The 27,842-nt window shown below is 40.6% G+C and overlaps 1 protein-coding gene across 2 annotated transcripts in view; it reads right to left on the minus strand.

Annotated features, from left to right (window-relative positions):
- Window positions 1-27,842, minus strand: part of ZC2HC1A (zinc finger C2HC-type containing 1A) — a 60,148-nt gene that overhangs the window by 9,007 nt on the left and 23,299 nt on the right. The window contains exons 2-8 of one of the 2 annotated variants that reach the window (XM_037892398.2): window positions 21,768-21,844; window positions 20,380-20,496; window positions 18,407-18,548; window positions 15,762-15,910; window positions 14,272-14,368; window positions 13,211-13,319; window positions 228-347 (exon numbers count right to left, since the gene is read on the minus strand). In XM_037892398.2, the coding sequence (XP_037748326.1) occupies window positions 228-347; window positions 13,211-13,319; window positions 14,272-14,368; window positions 15,762-15,910; window positions 18,407-18,548; window positions 20,380-20,496; window positions 21,768-21,844 (811 nt within the window). The remainder of the gene's footprint in view (window positions 1-227; window positions 348-13,210; window positions 13,320-14,271; window positions 14,369-15,761; window positions 15,911-18,406; window positions 18,549-20,379; window positions 20,497-21,767; window positions 21,845-27,842) is intronic. The other variant, XM_037892399.2, reaches the window with a different exon arrangement.

Raw genomic sequence — 27,842 nt, forward strand, 5'->3', positions numbered from 1 at the left:
GTTACATATTAATTTCCTCCTTCCCACAAGACACTGGTTTTGGTCTATCAAGACATTCACAGTGACACAGAAAAAGGGGAGAGTAAGTCTGTTACAATGTCATCAGGTAACAACTTCATTAGGAAGCTTTGCATATTTCAAAAGCCACAAAATGCTTTTAATATTCCAACCCTTTTTGGGGAACATATCTGAAAAATAGATAAACCACACTGATTTGCAATACTTACTTGTTAATGGGCAACAACTCATTTGGTCTTTTGATGGTACTGTCTGTTTTTGTATCACTGTCATACAACCTTTGCACATCTCTTCCAGTTCGCAGTGGTGGGCCTAACTTGTCCGTCTTACTATTAAAATATATAAAGGTGTACCCATAAGGAGTTGGCTAGTTTGCTATTTATATTATTGCAAGTATTTCAAACAAGTAGTCACAATTAAACATTTATCTTCCTCATCAGAACTCTAACTTTTGAAATTGAATTATTCTTATCTGGGACAGTCAGACCTCAAACTTTTAGTGAACACATTAACTTCAGGTTTCAGAGTAGCAGCTGTGTTAGTCTGTATCTGCAAAAAGAACAGGAGTACTTGTGGCACCTTAGAGAATAACAAATTTATTAGAGCATAAGCTTTCGTGGGCTACAGCCCACTTCATCGGATGCACAGAATGGAACATATAGTAAAAAGATATATATATATACACACACACACACATAAGTCATTTACAATCCTGGTCTTCCAAAAGGCACTTCCTTCACAAGTATCAGAGTTTATTAGGACTAGTCTGTCTCCAACAGTCATGCAGATTATTAAAATTAGGTTATCTCAAATGATGTTATTTAATGATTGACAATTTCACAATAAACTGGGTACACTGTATCATTATAAAGTAAAATTCATCATGGCAATGAAGCAGACCAGAGAGCTCATAGGCAGAACTCATACAAACATAACTGAGGGCTTGTCTACCCAAACATTTAATTTGTGGCAAACTGGAGCATGAATCTATACTCACCAGCGGCTCACTAACTATCTATGTGGATCCTGCTGCCGTGCACAAACAGTTCCTTAGTGTGCTTTGATCTACATTGCTTTGAAACAGGAGTAGATCAAAGCACTCCAAAGAACTGTTAGTGCATGACAGTTAGTATGCAGCTGGCTATTGCGGGGTAGATTCACACTCCAGCTTGCCGCGAACTAAACATCTGTGTAGACAAACCCTTGGATAAGATGGTGGGAAGGGATGAGGAAAATGCTATCTTCTTCCAGTCAAAGGTTACCTGTAAAGGGAGAAGTGGTCTGTTCTCCCTCTCCCTTTCCAGAAGTTCCCGAGCATGACTCTAAAACAATGCAATATGCCTTCTATTCTCCTTCCTCTCAGTATCATGCAAACCTGGAGCCCATCATCCCAAGAGAAATAAGGTCTCCTGCCTTCCATCCAAAGTGTTAGAGATTCAAATAGTCAGATTTAGAGGAGAACTAATCCTGAGAAAACAGGTATTACTTACTCTCTTAAACTATGCATGCATTCCCAGAATGAACAGAATCTTGTTAGAATGTTAAGAGATTGCATTGCAAAACTTTTATATCTTTGACAAACCATAATCAGTTTTCACCAGATCAGTGAAAGGCTCATCTGAGACACAGGAAATACGTCCCTGCAAAATTTAAAGTTGCTATCATCTACCACAATGTTCTAGGACTATACAAAGAGTCATGCTTTAAAAAAAAATCAATGAAAAAGTGTGTTCCCCCATCACCACCACTTTATTCTCAAAAATGGTTGAAGGTTTTATGCCCAAAATAAAAAAATAAAATAAAAAAAAAGCCATTCCTGGTCAGAGAACATATTTCTGAAACTTCAGTTAGAAGTTAGAAGAAAAAGACGTGGGGAAAAATAAAAACTGAAAATAACCTCTTTGTACAGAAGTTGCTACATTCTCTGTCTATAATAAGCCCTGCCCTCAAAGTTATGTCACTGGAAAGTCTGAGAAGGCAAAAGCACTTAATTTCCAAAATAATTTCTCATGGGGGAGAGGGAAGGAGAACTTTATTTTTGTTATGTGCCAAAAATGATTCAGCAAACTCCATAAGATTTTTAAAAATAAAGTTCATGGCATTGAAATGTAATTGTAGTATTGGCTTTATAGCCTCTTAATTCATCAACGCTCCCTCAGCTTTGCTCTGGCTTTTAATAACCCATGAAAATTAGTTATTTACCTTGTATACCTCTCTAACATGAATATTATCCTTCAATCATTTCTACAGTATCATCATCTTAAAGATGCTGAATTCATGCAGTTTGCAAGATACTATAGAAGTGCAGTAAGGCTTTGCACAGCTCTTGAAACTCACATTACCTCAATGGAGCGTCAGCAGAAACGGCTATACAATAAATAACATGATCAACAATACGAAATACAGTTGCCATGGCAATATAGCTGACCTTAAAAATCCAAGCTAATTGAGTCGTTTACTTTGTTGGTAGGAATTTGAGGTCAGCACAGTCAGAAAGATGATGTTTGGAGGTGTGGAACTGATCAGGACGTATATGCGTTTAAGCAGTCCTCAATAGAGAATTAAAGCTGTGTAAGAATTGTGTATAAATGTATTTTAAAGACTAACTAAAATAGCTGGCAGAAACAAAGGGATTTTAAAAAGATTGTGGCAGAACTGCTTGTGAAGACATTTCTAGGATTGGATAGGTCTTCAGAATCTGCACACAGTAAACTTTAGCCACAACAGACAGCATTATTGCCAACATCAGGCATGACCTCCAACAGACCTGCCTTTTACCATTATAAAATGGAAATGCTAAATAGAGCTAATCAGATATTTTTGATAACACTTTTTTGGTCAGCAAATGCCAATTTGACAAAAGAGAAACCCTTTGCCGGAAAGGATCAATTTGAAGAATTTCCCAATCTGAAAAATATTTGGAAAAAATTTTCAAGTTGTTGAAATGTCCTGTTTGGACATTTTCTAAATGAAAAAGTTTCATTTCTTAGGCAGAAACACATTTTGGTTTCAAAATATAAGTGAATGTATAGTAAAAAAAAATTACAAAAAAGAAGAAAAAAAAGATTGAAATCAACATTAAATGTTTCAAAATTATCTAAATGAGATGTTTCTAGTAACCGGATCAGAAATGGGGGGAGGAGAGGGTTGGTTCATGACTATTACTGAGATTTTAACCTTATGTCCTGATTTGGGATGGGAAAAATATTTGAAGTCTCAAAAATTCTCATGGGATGGGAAAACCGTTTCCCACCACCCAGCTCTAATTCAATGGACATAATAAACTTTAATCCTATCACCATTTCATTTTCCAACCCCAGTTCACAAATCCAGTCAACCACTGAGCTATCCCTCCCCCCAATCTGCTACAGAAACTGATTTAAGTAGTAAGTTCCATACCACAGTTAGTAGTTCTGCAGTTTCATATTTGAGTTCTTCAGAACTCTTGGTTGAATACCATCTGCTCCTGGTGACTTACTGCTGTATAATTTATTAATGTGTGCCAAAACCTCCTCTACTGACATCTCAATCTGGGACAGTTCCTCCTCCTAAAAAACAATGGGTTGGGTATGGGGGGTCTCCCCTAAATCCTCAGCTGTGAAGACCAATGCAAAGAATTTATCTGGCTTCTCTGCATTGGCCCTGTCTTCCCAGAGTGTTCCTTTAGCACCTCAGTTGTCCAGTAGTCTCACTGACTGTTTGGTAGGCTTCCTGTTTCTGATATATTTAAAAGTAATTGCTGTTAGTTTTTTGTTTTTAGCTAGTTGCTCTTCCAAATTCTTTCTTGGCCTTCCTTATTATATTTTTACATTTGACTTGCCAGCATTTATGCTTCCTATTATCCTCAGTAGGATCTGACTTCCAATTTTTAAAGGATGCCCTTTTGCCTCTAACCATGTCTTTTTACTCTGCTGTTTAGAATTACAACATAGAATGGAGCTACAGAATTTTCTTATTACAAAATTATTTAAAAGCAACAGTGCATTTTAGAAATCACCTTTAAAACAGTTGTGGTTAATTGTCTTATCTGAATAGCAATTCTTTTTAACAAGTCTCATGCAGCAGTGAAGGAATGCCACCTAGAGGGCAAGGGTAAAGCTGCATCCTTATGCGTTTTACTTTTAACTGCTTCTAATTTCTTCTAATTTTAGCTATCTGTGCACAGATATCTTATCTGTGCTCCCTTCCCCCTACCACACAAAATACCTACTGTAATTCTAGTAGTGAGAGACATATTGTCTGGACTACAAATAATACATTGCATTTCTGTATCTTTCATCTGAGCACCTCAAAGCACTTTATTATTGTGAATCAATTAAGCTTCACAACATCTTTGTAACAGGTACAGGACCACTTTATCTAACACAGAAATGGTTGTTTAATAGTATACAGAAGCACTATTCCACAGTTTATCATAGGACGTGAAGAGCACTGTATTTAGTTGAAAATTCAGGCATGATTTAGTTAGAGTGAATACAATTATTCAAGTTGGAATATGGCCAGGACATTGGGGTTCATCTGCTTATTTTCCTGAAAACTGTGTGGACCCTTTAATGCCTAAAAGTGATCGAGACCTTCGTTTTATGTTTCACTTGAAATATACTACTTCAAATAGCACACTGTCCCACAACTCCATGCTCAATAATTGGTTCAGTATTGACTCAGAGGGAAAAGTGACACTTCCTGCAGCATGTTACTTGGAGGTCTGTCACCCTAGTACTAACTATGCCTGAACTTGTTTATCTTGTATGGTATAATAAAAGCACAGAACAGTACAGTAAAATTAAAGGTAAGGTATCTAATATTCTTTTACTGTTTAAACTATTAATCCATAACAAAGTAAATAAGAGAATAAACTCTTACGCTTTGGCTTTATGAAGGTAATTTTTTTGAAGGTCTTAAAGCTCCATTTGTATTTTTAAAAGGAATTTATTCTTCTATATTTCTCGATGCAATTTAGTTATATTTTAAATAATAAATGTTTTAATATGAAAAAATGTTTCATCTTGATAGAAACTTTATTTTAATTTACCCTTTCAGAATGTTGATCATTAGACTTCCTCTCATTATACTCTGTTCTGATTTATGTGGATATTACACAGAAAGAGCTACATTATTCTCATTTTACAGATACGAAACAGTTACAGAGAGATTAAGGCCAAAATTGTCAAACGTGTCCATTAACTTTGGGTGTCCAACTTGAAATGCCTAGGGCCCGATTTTTCAGAGAACGGAACACTTTTACAGCCCTTTATATTTTCAAAGCACAGCTGCTATTGACTTCATCTGCTGCTATGGGTACTTTAGCACCTCTGCAAATCCATCTGTAGGGTCTCAAGTTGGGCACCCAGAAAATGAAGAACACAGTATCAGTGGCCAGCTGTGAAAAATTTGTTTTCAGTGACTTGCCCAGCATCACGCAGGAACTATTTAGCAGAGGCACAGATAGAATCAAGTTCTCAGCAGGGGCATTCAGCTGCCTCAACCATGAGGCCATCCTTTCTCTTCCTGCCATCCCCGGCCTCACTCCCTACACACCTCCCTTTGCAACAAATGAAGCAGGGGTCCTACAGTGAAGTCTCCTTCATTGTATAACCCTGGTTTATGTCCAAATCAGGTCTATACCATGTACTGAATGAGGCCGGGGACTGTGGGGAAAAAAAAACAGTATGTCATTATGTAATTAAAGTGTCCACATAAGTGGGCCAAATAAAGGCAACCTTAATTCTAGCATTCCCTAACTTCTGAGTGCTTGACTTTGTAAACTTTAATAATGTTCTTTTAATGTAGTATTTTTCCAATGTAATTTAAGTTTAAAAAAAATTCTGTAAAAACAAAGTTCATCTAGGAACATCTTATTGACATCCATAAGGGTCATCAGCAGGTTTGTGACTTTTAGATTCAGAGAACAGACCTCCACCTCTTAAACTAACAGAATAACTAGTAGCAGTAGTAGGTTGTTATCCTCTATGCAGACCAGCCAGTACAGATGTGCTTTTAGAACTTACAGCTATTTAGAAGCATGAACTTTAAACAGGAATTATCCACACCACAGTTAGAAAGATTATGGAAGGAGCAGAAAAACAGGGAACCAACAGGAAAGCCACAGGCTAAATGACATTTCTGAAAATTATATTTAAAAGTTTTAAAAACTGAAGGAATCGTAAACTGGAAGGAATACCACTGCATATTTGTGCAAGTTTTAAATTGCTCTGCTTTAAAAATGTGTCTTCAGATAAAAATTCATTTCACTGCTTGAAAATAATGTCTAGTCAGTTATGCAATTCTCTAAATAAAGTTTGCTCCAAGCCATATGTAAGATGCTGCTTAAGACACTCATCTGAAGTGGCCATACAGGTGTTCTTTAATTTCTGGGGGCTGGTCTACACTATAGCTGAAAGGTTTCAGAGTAGCAGCCGTGTTAGTCTGTATTCGCAAAAAGAAAAGGAGTACTTGTGGCACCTTAGAGACTAACCAATTTATTTGAGCATAAGCTTTCGTGAGCTACAGCTCACTTCAGTAGCTCACGAAGCTTATGCTCAAATAAATTTGTTAGTCTCTAAGGTGCCACAAGTACTCCTTTTCTTTTTACTATAGCTGTAAGTCAACCTATGTTACGGTAATGTAACTGAAGTTTACGTAACTTAGGTCAACGCGTTGTTTCGACAGGAGACACTCTCTCGCCAACTCACTTTATTCTTCATGGGGAGCTGGAGTGCAGGAGTCGATGGGAGAATGCTCTGCCATTGCTTTAGATGGTCTTCACCAGACCCACTAAATCGACACCGCTGAATCAGTCGCAACAGTGCAGATCTAGCCATAAGTATAGACAAGCCCTAAGTATCAGAAGAGGAAATGGAAGATGTTTTCCTTTATTTTCTTCCTTTCCCCATTACATTTCCTAAAGCAGAGACAGATTGAAGGAAACATGCTCAGTGAGCAAATGAACTGGGAAATTAGTTCAACTGGGAATTCTGAAGAGGGAAGAGTCAGACCTACCCCCTCGTCACCAATAGACAGGGTGACCAGATAGCAAGTGTGAAAAATCAGGACGGGGTTGGGGGGTAATAGGAGCCCATATAAAAAAAAGCCCCAAATATCAGGACTGTCCCTATAAAATTGGGACATCTGGTCACCTTACCAATAGAGACTGACTGGGGAGCTCTGCCCACAGCAGGGGACCTCTTGACGGACAGCTTGGGCTTAGTGCTGAGTCAGGAGCCATCATAGCCACTCTATCACTGCCTGGACCTGTTCCCTCATCACCAAGAGAGCCTATACTTGGAAAGCTCTGCCCATAGCAGAGGACCATTGCAAACAGAGGGACTCAGAGCCAGGCTGAGATCATACCGTCTGTGGGTGTTTCTATTTTGTAATCTTGTCCATCTGCCACTCACCATACCACTTTTCTGCATCATAGCATCTATCCTCCTCCTCCCTCGCCACACTGGCTCCATCTCCCCTCTCTGGTTACCCACCCTCCTTTACAGTTCCCACCACCTCTGGCTACTCTTATTCCCCTCTCCATCCCAAACTCCTTCCTGCCTCCCACCACTACAAATTCAGGTCCTACATCTGCATCCTCCTCCTCACCTCTGGTGACATTTGCCCCAACCCTGGCCATCACTCCATCTCCCACACTCATTCCTGGCACTATGTGTGACCCCCTCATTCCACCATTCCTAACCTCACACTTAGGCCCCTTGATCCCCATTCACTGGTCCCCTTTTCTTGCTCTCTCAGGAATGCCCACTCCACCTCTAAAATAATCACAGCTATCCACCACCTCTTTATATCTTGTTCCTTTCAGCTCCTGGCTCTCACAGGGGCCTGTATCCCTTTGACTGGTACTGCCTCTGCAGCTGCCCTCTCCTCTTTACACACTCCCTGATGTGGATCAGACTGAGGGGGGGGGGGAGGGAGTACTAGGTTTCTCCTCTCCCATTTCTGCACTTCCAACACTCTCCTCCTCCCCTTTCCCACTCGTTTTCCTCTTCTGAACATCACTTCTCTGGCTCCTCTTCTCTCCTTCCTCTATGCTGCCATCATCTATCACCCACCAAACTCCTTCTCATCAGCTGGGAATGGGCGACAGAGAATGGATCACTTGATGATTACCTGTTCTGTTCATTCTCTCTGGGGCACCTGGCATTGGCCATTGTCGGAAGACAGGAAACTGGGCTAGATGGACCTTTGGTCTGACCCAGTATGGCCATTCTTATGTTCAGCCTCTCTCCCTAATTTCAACTCCTGGCTCTCTCTCCTCCTCACAATCTCCCACATTCATCCTCAGTGACTTCAACTTCCATGTTAATGGCCCACCTGACCCCTTAGCTGTACATTTCCTCACCCTCCCAAGCCCATGGCTGTTCCCTCAACCTTTTCATTCCACCTGCAGCCGTGGATCAACTCTTCCAGTCCCCAAGAAGGCCATTCACTTGGCTTGGTTTTTACCAACCATGGTGCACTCTCTCGCTCTCTCTCTGATCTCTCTGTTGTTGAGTTCCCCCTCTCCAAACTGATCACCTGGTCTCTTTCAGCAGTGTTCCTCCCACACCAACCCTTACTCTCAGGTCCTGTCAGTCAGCCTTTCCATGACTTCCAGTCCTTCAGCACGGATGGCTCGTTGTCTGCTCTCAGTCCCCTCCTCTCCGCTTTCTCTCCCCACCTCTTCCATGGCTGTTGATTCTTTCCATGCTTCACTCTTCTCTACCCTTAACTATTTTGCCCCTCTCTCCCATCACAACCCCATTCGGCTGTTTCCCCTCACAATACAAACATGCTGTAGAATTTTTCCTTCTTAAAAAAAAAAAAAAAAAAAAAAAAAGAACAGAAACCTTAACCACACTTGCTTTTCTAACCACCACCTCATGTCCCTTTCACCTCTAAGCTCACTGAGTGCACTGTTTTCAATCCTTGTCTGGAGTTCCTCTCCTCCATACTAGACCCTCTCCAATCTGGCATTCACCCCTTCCACTCCATTGAAACTGCTCTAGTCACAGTTTCTAATGACCTTTTCCTAGCTGAAGTTCAGAACCAGTACTCCATCCCATTCTCCTTGACCTGTCAGTTGCTTTTGACACATTTGGCTTCTGTAACTCTGGTTCTTGTTCTATCTCTCTAATTACTCCTTCAGTCCTCTGGAGGATCGTCATCATCCACTGTCAAACTTTCTGTGGGGGTTCCACACACTTCTGTCCTTGGTCCCCATCTCTTCTCCCTCTATATCTTATCTCTGGGTAATCTCATCTGCAAACATAAATTCAACTACCATCTATGCTGAAAACTCAAAGATCTACTTCTCTAATTCAGACTTGTCTCCTTCTGTCTAAACTAAAATCTCAGCCTCTCTCTCTTTGACATCTCCTCATGGATGTCTAGCCATCAGTTCAAACTCAACTTGGCTAAAACAGAGCTCCCAATATTCCCACCCCTATCCTAAGTTCTCCTCGCTACCTACTTTCACGATCACTGTGGACAACACCACTTCCTGCATGTTACTCAGACCCATAACCTGGGTGTCACCTTCGACTTGGACCTCTCACTCTAGGTCATCACATATACACTATGTCAAAGTCTTCTTGATTCTTTCTGCATAACATCTTTCAGAGACTGCCTTTCTTATCCATCCACACAGCTAAAACTCTCAATCAGGCTCGCATCATTTCATTTCTTGATCACTACAACAAACACCTTTTTCTCAGGCCCTGACAAATCCAACTTTGCGTTGTTCATATCCATTCAGATTGCTACTGCAAAGATGATTCTCCTCACCCATTGCTTCGACAATGCCAACCCTCTATATGAATCTCCTCAATGACATCCTCTCTCCATCACATCAGACATAAGCTACTTATTTTTACTTCCTGGTCCCTACATGGCCTATCACCACCCTACTTATTGTCATAAAATCATAGAAATGTACTATTGGAAGGGACCTTAAGACATCATCAAGTCCATCTTCCTGCACTGTGGGAGGACCAAGTAAACCTAGACCATCCCGAACAGGTGTTTGTCCAACCTGTTTTTAAAAGCCTCCAATAATGGCGATTCCACAACCTCCCTTGGAAGCCTGTTGCAGGGTTTAATTACCCTTATAGTTAGAAAGTTTTTCCTAACATTTAACTTAAATCTCCCTTGCTGCAGATTAAGCCAACTACTTCTTGTCCTACCTTCAGTGGCTATGCAGAACAATTGATTGATTGATTTATAACAGCCCTTAACACATTTAAAAACTGTTATCAGGTCACCCTTCAGTCTTCTTTTCTCAAGACTAAACATGGCCAGTTTTTTTAACCTTTCCTCATAGGTCACATTTCCTAAACCTTTTATCATTTTTGTTGCTCTCCCCATTTGTCCACATCTTTCCTAAACTGCTGTGCCTAGAACTGGACACAGTACTCCAGCTGAGGCCTCGCCAGCATTGAGCAGAGTGAGACAGTTAACCTCCCATGTTTTCATATGACACTCCTGTTAATACACCCCAGAATGATAGCCTTTTTTGCAGATGAATCACATTGTTGATTTATATTCAATATGTGATCCACTGTAACCCCCAGATCCTTTTCAGCAGTACTACCACTTAGCCAAGGAGGACTTGTGGCACCTTAGAGACTAACCAATTTATTTGAGCATGAGCTTTCGTGAGCTACAGCTCACTTCATCGGATGCATACTGTGGAAATCGCAGAAGACATTATATACACAGACACCATGAAACAATACCTCCTCCCACCCCACTCTCCTGCTGGTAATAGCTTATCTAAAGTGATCATCAAGTTGGGCCATTTCCAGCATAAATCCAGGTTTTCTCACCCTCCGCCCTCCCACAAACAAACTCACTCTCTTGCTGGTAACAGCCCATCCAAAATGACCACTGTCTTCACAATGCATATGATAATCAAGGTGGGCCATTTCCTGCAGAAATCCAGGTTCTCTCACCCCCTCACCCCCCTCCAAAAACCACACACACAAACTCACTCTCCTGCTGGTAATAGCCTATCCAAAGTGACCACTCTCTTTACAACCTGCATGAAAATCAAAGTGGGCCATTTCCAGCACAAATCCAGGTTTTCTCACTCCCCCACCCCCATACTCACACAAACTCACTCTCCTGCTGGGTGAGAGTGGGGTGGGGGAGTGAGAAAACCTGGATTTGTGCTGGAAATGGCCCACTTTGATTTTCATGCAGGTTGTAAAGAGAGTGGTCACTTTGGATAGGCTATTACCAGCAGGAGAGTGAGTTTGTGTGTGTGGTTTTTGGAGGGGGGTGAGGGGGTGAGAGAACCTGGATTTCTGCAGGAAATGGCCCACCTTGATTATCATACGCATTGTGAAGACAGTGGTCATTTTGGATGGGCTATTACCAGCAAGAGAGTGAGTTTGTTTGTGGGAGGGCGGAGGGTGAGAAAACCTGGATTTGTGCTGGAAATGGCCCAACTTGATGATCACTTTAGATAAGCTATTACCAGCAGGAGAGTGGGGTGGGAGGAGGTATTGTTTCATGGTGTCTGTGTATATAATGTCTTCTGCGATTTCCACAGTATGCATCCGATGAAGTGAGCTGTAGCTCACGAAAGCTCATGCTCAAATAAATTGGTTAGTCTCTAAGGTGCCACAAGTCCTCCTTTTCTTTTTGCGAATACAGACTAACACGGCTGTTACTCTGAAACCACTTAGCCAGTTATTCCCAGATGTTGTAGTTGTGCATTTGATTTTTAATTCCTAAGTGAAGTATTTTACACTTGTCTTTTACTGAATTTTATCTTGAATTCAGACCAATTTTCAAATTTGTCAGGGTCTTTTTGAATTCTAATCCTGTCCTCCAAAGTGCTTGTAATCCTTCCTAACTTAGTGTTATCTGCGTATTTTATAAGCATACCCTCCACTCCATTATCCAAGTCACTAATTAAAATTAAAATGACTAGTACCAGACCAAGGACTGATCCTGCAGGACTCCATTAGATATGCCCTCCCATTTTGACAGCAAACCATTGACAACTACTCTGAGTATGTCATCTCTCGTTTACTATCAAAATGTCTATGATACCAGCCTTCACTTCCCACTCGTTAAGTTTTCAAAGAAGCACCTTCGTGCTTTCTCCCATGTTACCCATCCTCCTTCAAAACCCTCCTTTTCCATGATGCCTACAAAAAAAACTTGGCAACAGTTAGACCACTAGTGTGCGGATACCACTGCCTATCATGCTGACCAATATGGTCTCAGTATTTCTTGGTACTCCTCTGTCTGTCTGTATCCAACTGTCTCGTCTTATCTCTTAGACTGTAAGCTCTTTAGGATGGAATCCGTCTTTTTGTTCTGTGTTTCTACAGTGCAAAGCACGATGTGGTCCTGGTCCATGACTGGGGCTCTTAAGCACTATGATAATACAAATAATAATAATATAAAAGCAACAATTTCTAACTTTACAGGTCGGCATCATTTCTTCCTTTTCTTTTTCTCCTTCTATTTCCTTATTTCTTTCTCCTCTTCTCTTCAATATTTCTGTTTTCAACTTTCTAATTCTCATTTATTTTCTTACCCTTTCCTGTATCCCTACTTATCTCTTTGTCTTTACCTCCCATCTCTTTCTTGCACACATCCCTTCATGCTTCCCCCATCATGTTCCTCACAGTACATGCTTATCCTTCCCTTTAAGGCATACACAAAAAAACACCTACCCTGTTTCTTGAACTGCATGAGGCTGTGACAGGAGCACTCTGGGGAACAGTGAGCCCATGAAGCTAGCTGCTGGAGGAGGGAAGAACTAGGAAAGGCTGCCACAGAATGGGGGAGGAGAAGCTGGATTGAGGTAGGTCAGGAGGATGGAGCTATGGAAATGGCTGGGAACTGAGCTGATCCATAGGGGGCTAAGCCTTCTCAACATCATATCCTTTTGTTTACGTAGTCAAGGAGGCATTTGTCAAGCTTGATGGCCCTTAAACTTACCACTTCCTAAACTGTAATCATAGCGTGCTATGTAAACATACCACACCAAATTCATCTTTGGTTCATACACAGAAAAGTCAACAGAGTTAAATCAGGGATGAAATTGGCCCATTTCATCTCTACCATTAATAGAAAGAATAGTAATTAGTTTAAATTATATCAATAGCACAGTGAACAACTAACATTTTCAAAATTATCATCAGGGACAAATCAAACGTTAACTACAAAATTAATGTGGACTTACCCTGCTTGTGGGCTTGTCATGCTCACTGAATTTTTATGAGCTGGAGATAAGGTCTGAATTTTGCTTCCAGAAGGCCCACCTGTAGATAACACTTTACTCGTAGGTGTACCTTACGATATAAAGAAGCTAATATTAGATTTTGCTCCTAGATGCAAAAATAGTATTCTTGTATGATATCATGCACTGCCCACTTTGGAATCATTACACTACTACTTAAAAATAATTTCTGAATATATAACGGCATTAGCAAAAGTACTAATCGTTACCCAGAAAATTCACAGAAGCACACTGAGACAATAAGGTCTATTGTATTCTAAAATATGGGGCATTGGTTGGTGTGTTCTGCATTTTAAAGAAAATTCTATAATGCATAGGGCCTGCATAACTGCAATAATGAATTTCACAGATAAAAATGATAGGTGCCTATTTGCGACTAGAATAGGGCCCAATGTTTATAGACTTTGCTTTACTATACATATTTTTTAATTCTTTAGTAGTATATGCAGTGTACAAATTTATTAGAGAATTTACCAACTAAAAGAAAAATCTGACTTCAAATCTGATCAGTTCACAGAGGTCCCAGTTAAACAAAGTACTTAACCACATGTGTAATTTAGCATGAAAGCAGTCCCAGTGACCTCACTAAAACTATGATTAAAGATACACATGTGCTAAAGCGTCTTGATGAACTGAGACTGAAATCCCTATTTTAGGACATTTACTAAATCTTTACTTTAACTGATGTTTTGTTGCGTAAATAACTTTACAAATGAACATCATAATATGTGCTCATCACAAATGTAGCCAAAGGCCTGAGATTACAAAAAACTAGTAAAAGCAACTGGAAGAAGTATGCAAGTAAAAGCCAGTCGCCATTTAATTCACTCATGTGCTACTGTTTGAGTTCTATGAGTTCCCCATAAGAAGCTTTTATGTCCTGTCTTTCTCTGTGTGCACCACTTGTAGAACTCTACAGCTACTAAAATTATACGATCTTGATTTCATAGTTTGAAATTAGTTATTTAGAAAGTAATTGCATAATTCAAAATACCAGTTCATACCTACAACAGTTTTGCTAACACTAGTTGGCTGTGGTAAGCGTGATGAGGATGGTGTTGATCCTGCAGAAGGTGCCTTTTTAACTGTAGCAGGCTTGTACTGTAACAATGGACATAAAACTCAACTACAACATAATTAATTATTTAGCTGTTTAATCAAGTAATTAAATGTAACATGAAAGATTGTTAGCCTGTCTTCCCATCCCAGTTCCTGAAATTATCATCAGTCAGCATTGCTTCTGGAACAGTGGTTGAAGAAATTGTTTCTACTGGTTTGAAAGACATTTCCTATCCATTTAATGTAAAATACTGTAGAAAAGATTAAAAACAATTCTAACTGGTAGAAACTTTTAAATTGTATCCCATTGTATCTCTCCCCACACCCCAATATCTCCCACTGCTCATCTCTTTTAATAACCCCTAATATTATCATGCCACAACTAAAATTTTCCTCTCTTAGGAGAGTGCTCAGGAAAGTAGCCTCTTTTCTTTGTTCCAAACTCCATTCACACAACTGGATGGTGGACCAGTTTCTGCACAGACTTGGAGCCTAGTCACCTTCAGGACATAATGCAAGATTAACTAATTTTATTTAGCTTTTTACTAACTGTTTTAGTTTGTGTTTGTTTTGTATTTCACCCTCTGAACTTAAAGCACCTAGCCCCTATGGTGAAGGTACTATAGAAAGAACAAGACATAATACATACACTCCGATCTCCCATTTGCTTCCTGTACTGTAAACCTAGCATCATTCTTGACCATTAGCATTTTCCTTCTCCGCCTATATCTCTCATGTCCAGAAATCTGCCTATCATCATCTAGACAACCATGTATATGTAAGTTACTTTTCTAACTGTGTGTCTGTGGGCACTGAATGTAATCTTATTGTAGGTCTTCCATCTCCTCCCAATAACTAAGTGCAACTCCCATCTCAGTAGTCTGCTCAAGTAGCTATTCAGACAATGGATATACAAAATACTGCTATCCAACGTCTCATATGTCCCATGAAGCAGAGCCACAACCGTCATAGTCTAGTACCTTCACTTGCTCCTCAGTTGTTTCAGAATCCAGTTAAAATTGCATTTCTTGTTTTTATGATGTTCTATGAACTTGTTTCAACCTAGTTTACAAACCTTGCCTCTCTGTACTCATCATCCTAATGCTTCCACGAACCTTCAGAAATTTGTTTATGCAGAAGTCTGGAGAGCTACTTCTCTGCCATTTCCCATAATCTCCACCTATATTTATGATACAGCTTTCTTTTCTCTGACTCCTATCATCTGGGAAAGTCTTCCTGTATCTCATCCAAAAACCCAAACTTTTCCCTTGTCTACGCCTCTTGATTTCTCTCTCCCACAGCTATGTTATTCTGGACTTGTATTACTTAACTCTATAAAGCATTTTGTGATACACCTAAAATGATTAACTGACTTGGCTTAACAATCACAAAGTCATAAAATAAATCACCAGTCAAAGAAAGTATTATAATTCACCTGTGTTCGAGCAGGCAGCTTCCCTTTTGCATCAGCAGACAATTTTCCTTTATTACTAATACGTGCTGCCTGTTCCTTGCAGAAATTGATGTGCCTGTCAGCTGCATTTTCATTAAATCTTCTCTGGCAATATGGGCATTGAATGTAATCTTAAAACAAAACAAAAAGCACCTTAATTTGAAAAAGGGGACATGAACAATGACTGGTTTTTCAGGCAGTTATGCACGCACCTTACAGTAATTTCTTCTAGATTATATTTCTCTAGTTTGCTTATCAGAATGTCTACAGCAGTGTTTCCCAAACTTGGGACACCGCTTGTTCAGGGAAAGCCCATGGCGGGCTGGGCCGGTTTGTTTACCTGCTGCGTCAGTAGGTTCGGCCTATCGCGGCTCCGACTGGCCGCGGTTCGCAGCTGCAGGTCAATGGAGGCTGAGGGAAATGGTGGCTGGTACGTCCCTCGGCCTGTGCCGCTTCCCGCAGCCCCCACTGGCCTGCAGTGGCGAACTGTGGCCAGTGGGAGCCGCGATCGGCCAAACCTGCAGACACAGCAGGTAAACAAACCGGCCTGGCCCGCCAGGGTCTTTCTCTGAACAAGCAGTGTCCCAAGTTTGGGAAACACCGTCCTACAGAATTGTGTCAAAAGCCTAATTAAAATTCAAGATATATCATGTCTACAGCTGCCTTGCAGCCACTACGTCCCTTTGCATTTGAAGGCCCTTAGTTATGGTTGGGGTTTGAAATACATTTTCAAAAACTTTACTACTTAAGTCCCAAAAGATAACAACTGCAATTTCAAGTTTTCACTGATAGTTTTCAGGCAAGTGAATAATCCACCGTGCATATTGAAGGCAATACCAAAGAATGAGGTCACATACGGAACAGGGGAAACTGAATCAAGGGGAAAATGTAGCTCACGTTAGAGGCATTCTTAAACAGGCTAATTTGTGGGGGCGTTGTAATTCAGAATGAACTTAATCACCATTGTGACTACAGTCTCTCTTACTTTACAAAAACAACTTTTGTTAGCTTTGCAAAAGCTAGGAAGAGCTACGCTAAAATTTATAACAATGAAAGACAATCCTGGCTTCTATGTTCAAATATGTTTCCTGAGAGATAGTAAATTTCAAGGAGCAAATATACTTGGGTCTTTAGAGGTAAAGCTGCAAAACATTCAGCATGTCTGAAACTACCCTTTAAGATATGGATGGCAGACTCAACAGGCTACAGTAGTCAATGTTCACATAGCTTCCATGTTTTGACCTTACACAGAGGAATGGTAATAAAAAGAGATTAGTCCAGTATAGCAACATACAACTTAACAGGCTGGTAGGCCTCTTCACATAAGTGCTGAGTGAGGAAGGAAAGGAGAGTGTCCTGCACTGGTGGTTACCTTTAAAATTACACAAATGCCATCAAATCAACAATAAATGATGGCAGTGCCCAAGCTGTGAACCATAAGATTCACCATACTGGATTAAACTAGTACTTCATTTAGCCCAGTGTCCTGTCTCCAATATTGGCCAGTACAGATGGAGCCAGAAATTCTGAATGAGTAATTATAGAAGAAACTGCTCACAGGGAAGAATTCTTCCCAATCTCCTCAGAGGGGGCATGATCTGAAACCCAACAGAAGTCTTTCCATTTACTTCAATGGGCTTTAAATCAGAACCTTAGAGGTTAGCTTAAGTCCTTAAGCATCAGGGTTTGTATCCTTTCCAAACTGTAATTGGTCGGTTTGTTTTTTGAAGTTTTTAACGAACAAGCCATCTGGCTAGGAGAAATACAGTTCTCATTGTCTTGTAGCATTGCAGTGGTTGAATGTGGGTTTTCGACATGTGACTTAATCAAAACAAGTGGACATAAACATATGCAGCAAAGCACACCCCAGATTTGATGCAGATACAAATAAATAGCTCCAATAAAGATGCTTTTTCAGCCCCATCAGGCTATTGTTCACTGGCTTGCTGGAAGGACCACAACAAAACACTAGTACAGGACTATGCCAGTGATATTCTGCATGACCTCAATTTCAAACCAGATGTACATTATCCATAATGATAATTAAAATTTTCTTGACTTTAAATTTGGCACAGTAGTCCAGAAGAGTATAACATATCAGTTCAAATCTTGGGACATACACATATATTATCAGATAAATTTTATGTGAAGTCTTCACTTGACTATAGGCAGCTATCAGAGAGAAAAAAAAAAGGTATAACAGCATGAGATCTATGTATGATCCTCAGCATGATTCTTATATTTTGTAGGGGGGCCTGCTTCTTAAAGGAAGATTTTCTTTTCCAAAGAAAGGAAACAAAAACCTGACTAATCTCATAAAAGTTATCTATTTCCTTCAGCTCCTTAGCCAACTGCCGGATTGTTCAATAACACTTTGACATGACACATGTGTTAAAAGTGAAAAGAAAAGTCAGAGAAAATGGGATAACAAAAATAATAGGAAGTAAACAATTCTTAGCCAGTCAGAATAAGTAACCACAACTCATCAGCTGCTTAGCTGTTATCAGATGACAGTTCTCTGTACGCATTCATTAACATTTTATTCCAATACGTTCCTTATCAATTCAACACATACAATATATCAAAATTATTTACAAACACCTTCAGCACTTCACAATTTCACATACCTGGATCATATGAAGGTGGAGGAGGGGGAGGAAGTTTTCCACCCTCTTTGAGAGTTTGATCTAGTCCTTTGGCTGCTCGTATAGTTGCTATAAACTCCTCATGCTTTCGTCTCCAGTTGGACTGTTTTTTGGGGGGTTCTGGCTAAGAAGCCAACAGAAAAAAAACATTATAGCTTTTGGGTTCTTTCATTTTACAATAAATACATTTCTGATTTTATTATGCAATATTTAATACCATTATATTTAAAATCCCAACTGACCCTAAAGCTAAGGAAGACAAATAGCTCTCAGGGTTTGCAAAGAAGAGTATGGCTGACACCTTAGACAAAAAAGAGAGAGACTTGGATATTCAGTCTCAGCACAAGGATGGCAAAAGATTTTGTTTCAGAAATATAAAGAGCAAATAATTTTATCAGCAACATGATTGCTATTTCCTGAAAACTTGATCTCTGATACTCTTTTTTTCTCTCTGATCCCTAGTCCAGAACCAATGCTTAGTGTGACATAGTGGTATATGTCTGCAGCAACCTACGAACTCCATTTTATACTGTAACTTCTATCACAAGGGTGGCCAAACTGTGGCTCTTTTACCATTAAAGTGTGGCTTGCAAGCCCTCTCTGCTCCCCCATTCTCCACCTACAAGCTGGGGTAGGGAGGGAACTCAGGGTCTCTGCCTTGCACGAGTGTGGTAGGGCAGGAGCTTCTGTCCAGAAGGGAGGAGGGTTTCACGGCTTCAGGCCTGCAGGCTGCACATGCTGGGGCTCGGGGCTTCAGCAGGAGTGGGGGTGAAACCACAAGCCCCAGCTCCAGGCAGGTGTGCTCCAGCTTTCGAACTTCTGAAGATTGTTGTATGCGGCTCGGAGGGCCAGTAAGTTTGGCCACCCCTGTTCTATTATGTGTTATGTGCTAAACACATGTATAACTTTCCCCAAGGCAAGTCTATTATGATGTACCCTGCCCAGGAACGGTGCTTGTCATCTTGTTCAAGGACTGTCACGGAGAAGCCATCAAAGAGCAATCTAGGGCCAGCAACTTTGATTGTGTCTCAACTGCTGGTCCAACTCCATGAAACAATGGATTTTCTACACAGGAGCATCAGCATGGCTAGTAGATCTGCAGCTGCTCAGCAGAGAACATGGCAAAAGTAGAGAGACTGTATTTAAGAGGGGACATCCACTAAGAAGTCAGGAGGGATGTGGCCTAACCTCAAACAATGACAGGACTTGTAGAAGGGGGGGATCAGAGCAGGGATGCACCTCAGGACTTTTTATTTTGCAAAGATTTGTAATTTTCTAGTGCTTTTTAAGAGAAAAGTGACCTGGCTAAGCCAGTGTTCCTTGCATTCCTGTAATCTTATCCCTGAAAGGTTTATGCCCACACTTAGGTGGAACTCTGAGGCACTGGTTCCAGAGTCTGGGGCAACTGCATTACAGAGTATCTGAATCTTAAGGAAGGGTTCAGACAAGGGGTCTGAACTTCAGAGTGTGTCTTACAGACCCAAACCTAGAACAGTGACCAGAATCTGCCCAGACCCAGTTAGCTTAGAGACATGTGGGACCCAGTTGTTGGGTCCAATCGTAGCCATCCAGAGGGAAACTGGGACAGGCTGCTGCACTTTGAATAGTATACTAATCTTGAAAACATTTGTACTGGTCCATTAGATTTCAGAATTATGTCATTCTGATTACAACCTTTTTCTTCCTATATTTCAATTCCGATATGATTTTAGAAGCCAATGTCTTATTAAATGCCACAGGTTACTACTTTATATCTAATTTAAATTTTTTGAAAGATAGTGGACCTTAAAATTATTACTGGTCTCTTGATCTAACTGCATGTTTTAGCTATGTTTACCAGATACCCATTACCAGCAGGGGCATTCCTTGCACATAAGTAATGAATTAACCACATAATACATGCCCATGTATGGTATTTTGTCAAAAATGATAATATTCAGAGGTTATCTACCTACCCGTGGCTTTAGAGGTTTTACTGTGGAAATATCAGTTCCTTCTGCTCTCTGTCTGCTGGAATCAAATGTCTTCCTTCTCTTACTAGCAGTTTTTTGGCAAATGGGTGTATGCTTTTTCTGTAAGAAGAAGAAGAGGAAAGAAATCTATTGCATGCAATATTTATATTTGGATACAGAACAACATGAAATTCTTCCTTATCAGTTATTTCAATCACCAGACAAAAAATAGCTAGGGCTGTCAAGTGATTAAAAAAAATATATTGTGATAAATCGTGTGATTAAAAAAATTAATCGCACTGTTAAACAATAATACAATACCATTTAAATATTTTTGATGCTTTCTACATTTTCAAATATATTTATTTCAATTACAACACAGAATACAAAGTGTAAAGTGCTCATTTATTTTGTATTACAAATATTTGCACTGTAAAAAACAAAAGAAATAGTATTTTTCAATTCACCTAATACAAGTACTGTAGTGCAATCTCTTTATCATGAAAGTTGAAATTACAAATGCAGAATGTACAAAAAAAAAAAAAAAAAAAAACCTGCATTCAAAAATAAAAAAATGTAAAACTTTAGAGCCTACAAGTCCACTCAGTCCTACTACAGCCAATTACTCAGAGAAACAAGTTTGCAGGAGATAATGCTGCCCACTTCTTGTTTACAATGGCACCCAAAAGTGAAAACAGGCTTTCGGATGGCACTGTTGTAGCCAGCGTCGCAAGACATTTGCATGCTAAAGATTCATACGTTCCTTCATGCTTCAGCCACCATTCTGCTCAATAATGATTCAAAGCAGAGCGGACCAATGCATGCTCATTTTCATCATCTGAGTCAGATACTATTAACAGAAGTTTGGTTTTCATTTTTGTTGGTTTGGGTTCTGTAGTTTCTGCAGCAGCGTGTTGCCCTTTTAAGGCTTCTGAAAGCATGCTCCACATCTCGTCCTTCTCAGATTTTGGACGGCACTTCAGATTCTTAAACCTTGGGTCCAGTGCTGTAACTATCTTTAGAAATCTCAGATTTGATACCTTCTTTGCCTTTTGTCAAATTAGCTGTGAAAGTGTTCTTAAAATGACCATGTGCTGCGTCATCATCCAAAACTGCTATAACATTTTCAGAAGTGAGTAGTAATTATAAGTGCCTTTAAAGAGGCCTGATTTTCACACAGTGCTGGGCACTGCAACTCTGAAAATCAGGTTCCTTTAAGGTGTTTCAAGTTGGGCACCCTCAAAAAACAGGAACTCAGTATCATTAGTAACTTTTGAAAATTTAAACTGAGATGCTTCGCGGCACTGACCATGTCAGAGGTATCAACACAGGGTTCTCAGATTGATATACCCATTCCAAAAGCAAATAGAAACAATGATCACTTTACTCACCAGTGCTGCTGGAAAGAATGTCCTTCCACAAATCTTGCATGGTAATAGATCTCCAGCTGGAAGTATAATATCATTTTCTAACAAAAATTAAAATAAAACATGTATATTTATTATAAGCAAACTGAATTTTCCAACCTTTTGCCAACTTTAGTTATGTAAAAATCTTATCTTCCACCAAGTATTTATTTCCTGACCTCGCTGACCTTAAATACTAAGCAACATTTTCATTATACAAAAACATCTCCATCTGAAATGTGGAGAACACTAATTACAAGACAAATATTTTGAATTTATTTTTTTTTCTGGCAATCCAATAGCTGAAACTCAAGAAAGAAAGCTAAAAACATATCAAGAGATTTTAAGTCAGAACACTAATTCGCTTCACTGCTCTTTAATAAAGAGGAGATTTGGTATCTGGATTTAGAGTGTCACTTTATCCATTGTATCAGTAGGGGAAACTATGAAAGCTAATGGGAAATTTGCCAAAAACTTCAATGGGAGCACAAGCAGAATCCAACAGTCATGTTTCAAGTAATTTAGAAAGTTCTGAATAAGAGAATAAAATAGTGTAAAGTCAATACCACTATTTTAAAAGTGATTTCTGGTAAGAACATTACATACAGATGGCAGCTGAAAAAGGCAAAATTTATTCATACTGTTCTACCAGTTTGGGGCACATGATGTTTTAGGGACAGTTACTCATTATATCAAGACTATTTTGTAGATAAAATATATCCATCTGATGACCAACACAGTGGACATAAGTGTTAATGGGGTAGGATCTGAGGCTAAAATACAAAAAGAACAAGTTAAAAATTACTTAGACAAGTTAGATATCTTCAGGTTGCCAGGGCCTGATGAAATACACCCTAGAATACTTAAAGAACTCGCTGAAGACATCTCTGAGCCATTCGTGATTATGAACCTACTATACTGTGGGTGCACAACTGGTTGGAAAACTATACTCTGAAAGTAGTTATTAATGGTTCGAATCAAGCTAGAAGGGCATATCGAGTGCAGTCGCGGAGGGATCTGTCCTGGGTCCGGTTCTATTCAATATCTTCATAAATGATTTGGATAATGGCATGAAGAGTACCCTTATAAAGTCTGCGGATGATACCAAGCTGGGAGGGGTTGCAAGCGCATTGGAGAACAAAATCAGAATTCAAAATGATATGGACAAACTGGAGAAATGATCTTAAATAAATAGGGTGAAATTCAATACGGACAAATGCAAAGTACTACATTTAGGAAGGAATACTCAATTACACAAATACAAAATGGGAAATGACTGCCTAAGGAGGAGTACTGCAGAAAAAGATCTGGGGGTTATAGTGAATCACAAACTAAATACGAGTCAACAAAAAAAAAAAAGCAAATGTCATTTTGGGATGTGTTATCAGGAGTGTTGTAAGGAAGACACAAAGTAATTCTTCTATTCTACTCAGCACTGACAAGGCCTTAGTGGATACTGGGCACCATTTTGGGAAAGATGTGGACAAATTGGGGACAGTCCAGAGGAAAGCAACAAAAATGATTAAAGGTCTAGCAAGCATGACCTAGGAGGAAAGATTGAAAAAACTGGGTTTGTTTAGTCTGGAGACGAGAAGACTAAAAGGGGACATGGAGAAGGGGGAGCAAGATAACAGCCTTCAAACATTTAAAAGGTTGTCATAAAGAATAGGGTGATAAATTGTTCTCCTTAATAACTGAGGATAGGAAAAGAAGTAATGGGCTTAAATTGCAGCAAGGGAGATTTAGGTTAGACATAGGAAAAAACTTCCTAATTGTAAGTGTTGTTAAGCACTGGAACAAATTACTTAGGAAGGTTGTGGAATTTACATCATCGGAGGTTTTTAAGAACAGGTTAGACAAACACCTGTCAAGGAAGGTCTAGATAACACTCAGCTCTGCCTCAGTGCAAGGGGCTGGACTAGATGACCTACTTAGGCCCCTTTCAGTGCTACATGTCTACGATTCTATATTTCACATTTTTAGCTCATTAATTTTTGCCACTTTTTGGAAAGAAACAATATTTTTGAGCACCTTGCACGAGCAGGTCCTTTATCACAGCATAATGTGACCCACATTTCCTATTGTAAAACTAATGTTGACAGCAATCTTGAGATATATTTAATGACATAAGTCATAATCAAACTTCTTTTTCCATCATTTAAAAAATATATAATTGCATTTCAGCCAAATCACTCAAATGCCACACGGTAGCATGGTATTCCCACCAGATAACACTTAAACGGCAACAACGGTAACTAAGATGCTTGATTTTGATTAAAAAATACTGTTGCAAATCAGATGAACATTGACTAAAATAGTTTGACTGATAGATGTGAAGACAATTTTCTAAGGGCCTGATCCTGCAAACTTAAGGGTCTGATCCTTAAACATGCATAACTTACTTATATGCAGTCTAGATGGTTTGATTAGCCTTTGCCATTTTTCACATTGAGCTAGGCAGCTAAGCCATTTTATATAGATTATTCTCCATTCCCCAGAATCTCACAGTCAATAATATGGAAAATACAAGCCTCATTTCCCTTTGATCTTTTTTTAATTTAGTGAATTAATCTAATTGACAGCACAAAACATTGAAGTCTTCTCTTTAGCCACAGTTCAGATTTCCTCATATCATAGAATCTCAGGGCTGGAAGGGACCTCAGGAGATCATCTAATCCAACCCCCTGCTCAAAGCAGGACCAATCCCCAATTTTTGCCCCAGATCCCTAAATGGCCCCCTCAAGGATTGAACTCACAACCCTGGGTTTCGCAGGCCAATGCTCAAACCACTGAACTATCCCACCCCTGCCAAGGTGCTTAAACCCTGACCAAGGGAATTGTGAGAAAGTAGTTGGCTCCACATTCCAATGTACTCCTTAATCTCTTTCTGAAATTGCCAACATGAGTGCCAAATGTGAGGGTGGTTTTCCCCCGGGGAAAAGGAATGAAACCGGCATTTTTTCCTACATAAGTCAGCAGGAGCAAGTAAGAATCAGTAAATCTGAAGTCATACTGTGTTTTCCCTTGAAAAACCCCTGAGCCACTCATCCTCTCCCACACCCCATATTTCCCAATAGCAGAACAAATACTTTTCAGAAACCAACTATTCACCATAAATTGGTGCTCAAATTCACCATCAAAAATAACAGACTAGGTTGGACACACTCAGTGAATCTAGAAGTATTGTTACAAGCCCATGGCAAAATGATAACATAGTTCTACATAATGAACACCAATTATCATTCATTGGAGCTGCAGAATCAGTAGTAACGAATTTCCTTCCAGCATTCTTAAAATTTCACTGCTGCTGTTGGTAGACACCCAACTAATAAAAATACTTCCCAAGAGCAAGTTCTTCTGCCAAAAATCACCCAGAAAACAAAAATGCAGTTTTTTAAACTAGCAGGGAAAGTTCCAGATATTCTAACTCAGTGGGCCCCAAAATGTTCAGGGTCGTGTCCCCATTCCCCCTCTTCCCCCGGGGGGGGTGGTATGGGTAAGGGAGCTGAGGCTGGGTCCGCAGCTGCAGGCGGCTCTGGGGTTAGGAGGGGGGCTGAGAACAGAGCCATGTTCAGGGGCTGGGGCCAGGAGTGGAGCTGAGGTCAGGGGCTCGAGGCTGGGAGCAGGACCAGGAGCTGGGGTTGTGGCTGGGGGCGGGTCCAGAGCAGAGCTGGGGGCAAAGTGCTCCGGGGAGCGATAGCTCAGTGGTTTGAGCATTGGCCTGCTAAACCCAGGGTTGTGAGTTCAATCCTTGAGGGGGCTATTTAGGGATCTGGGGCAAAAAGTGGGGATTGGTCCTGCTTTGAGCAGGGGGTTGGACTAGATGACCTCCTGAGGTCCCTACCAACCCTGATATTCTATGATTCTATGAAAGTGGGGCTGGGTGATGCTCCCTCCCCGGCCCCCCTGGGGGCTGGCCCAGGCCCCACCACATCCCCCCAAACATTCCTCCACGCTCCCTTAGGGGGGCACACAGCACAGTTTGGGGATCACTATTCTAATTGAAGTAAATAGATCAGCCTCTTTACAACTAACTGTGTTGCATATGTCCTCCCACTCATCTCAGTGTCTTACAGCCCACTTCTCTGTGCCTGTCTTTTTTTAAAAAGACTTATCTCAAACGAGCTACTACGTCTACTCTCCACCCAGAGAAAGGTTAGACACACCATCAACTTGTAATCTAGTCACTTAAAAACACACACACACGTCTGGAGTCTCCTTCCAATTTTTGTGGTACTGTAATCACGTTCCTATTTTTAAAAATTTTTTCATCTCTGTTGCTATGTGAAAGACACACACAAACAATAGGGAAAACTGGCTGACAATAGCTGCTATCAAATCCACACAATAAACAAACTTGATAAAAGATATTTTTAATCCCTTTCACCAATAGTGATGTAAGGTATTAAATTTAACACTAGCAGTACATAAAACAATTTGACATAGAAGTATTATAGGCACGGTTGGTAGCATCACCTATTATTAAGGATGCCCAACATTTTCCAGTATAAGACTTTGTTTCAGCTGTAACTCTGACAAACTAAACTTTAGGACTGAAGTTTTCCATGCCAGGTGTTTGCCACAGGGCTGATTTTTTAAAGTTTCAGCCAAAACAGTTCTGCTGTTTCTGAGAACAAGGTTAGAGGAAACTACAATGCTTTGCAATTGAAAAAAAAATCTGGTGTCCTTGACTTTCAGAAGTTCTAGTGCCCCCATGATTTGAAGCAGAGACTTGCAATTTGCCATTGGGCAGCCTTTGTCTCAGGAATGTCTTTTGTCGACACTAAAAATCCACCCAAAGTTTGCAAGTAATAAGCCTTTGAAAAAAGTTCATATGCACATATTCAGTAGAGACTTGCGTTTTAGTCTTGAAAAGTCTCTACACTTTTTCCATCATTGAGCATGCTCCATTTCCTCACAGTTCCTGTGTACTGACAGAATTGCACACATGCCACCTCAAGAGGACGATGGAACATGCTCCACCCGACTTTGTCCCGGTAGACCAGGCAATTCCTTCCCCAGTCTGGCTCTTGTCCCCTCTGCATGCAAATCAGACGGCTTCTTCCTCAATGTATCCTGGGTGCTAGTCCCTTCAGCTATGTCTACACGTCAATGTAAGCCTAGGGTTAGTGGGATTCAAGTCAGCTGACTGGTGTCAGAGAAATCTGGACCTGAGCATCTGCACTGCATTTGAAGCCTAGGATAAGAATTTTCTGACCTATGCTCAAACCTAGGGCTCTGGCATTCATACTGCAGTGCGCAGACCCAAGTCAAAGTAACTGCATCCCAGAGTGCCTAGCACCACCCCCATGTTGACACTCTAGCCCTAGGAACATGGTGCACTGTGGGAAAACTCTACTGCCCACCCTGTTTCCTACCAACGACGGTGCTATTGATGGGACTCAGGTGCCCATAAGGAGCACCTGAGTTCCTGGCTCAACCCTGCCCGGGGAGGGATGACCCCCAATATCCCAGCAGCCAGGAGCTGCCTCCCACCTGGTGATTTTGCTCCTTGTTCTAGGCATGTGCCATGCAGCAGCGAGGAGAAGCAGGAGCTGCTGCCGCAGAAGGAGCACGAAGGGGGAGCGGGCTCGACCAGACACTAATGGCACTTCCAGCCAGCTGCACTAGCTGCCTGCAGCTCTGCTACTTTGCTGCCAGGAACTGTGGACACACCTGGAGAACTCCTGGGACCTTAGTCAAGCCATGGCTAAGCGGAAACAGGAAACCCTGGGTCCCAGTTTAACATGGATCTCAGACCCTGCAGGGTCCTGGGACGTTGGGTTTGAGCCCTAGGTTAGTACAATTGTATTGTGGACACAAGGGGGTTTTGGCTTGAGCCTGGGCTCACACCTAGTCTTAAACTGTGATGTAGACATACCCTTTGAGAGCACAAGAGATACAGGCTCCCTCCCCTCAGTTCCAATGCCTGGTTCGACCCAGGCATGGAACAACAATTAAAGGGAAAAGAACACATTGGGACAAATTGCTAGTAAGTGTCAGGAACTCAGCTGCTTAGTTGCCTAGAAACCCAATGAGCTCATTGGGACCAATTAGCTA

Source organism: Chelonia mydas, chromosome 2, assembly GCF_015237465.2.
Source record: "Chelonia mydas isolate rCheMyd1 chromosome 2, rCheMyd1.pri.v2, whole genome shotgun sequence".
NCBI classification, from domain to species: Eukaryota; Metazoa; Chordata; order Testudines; family Cheloniidae; genus Chelonia; species Chelonia mydas.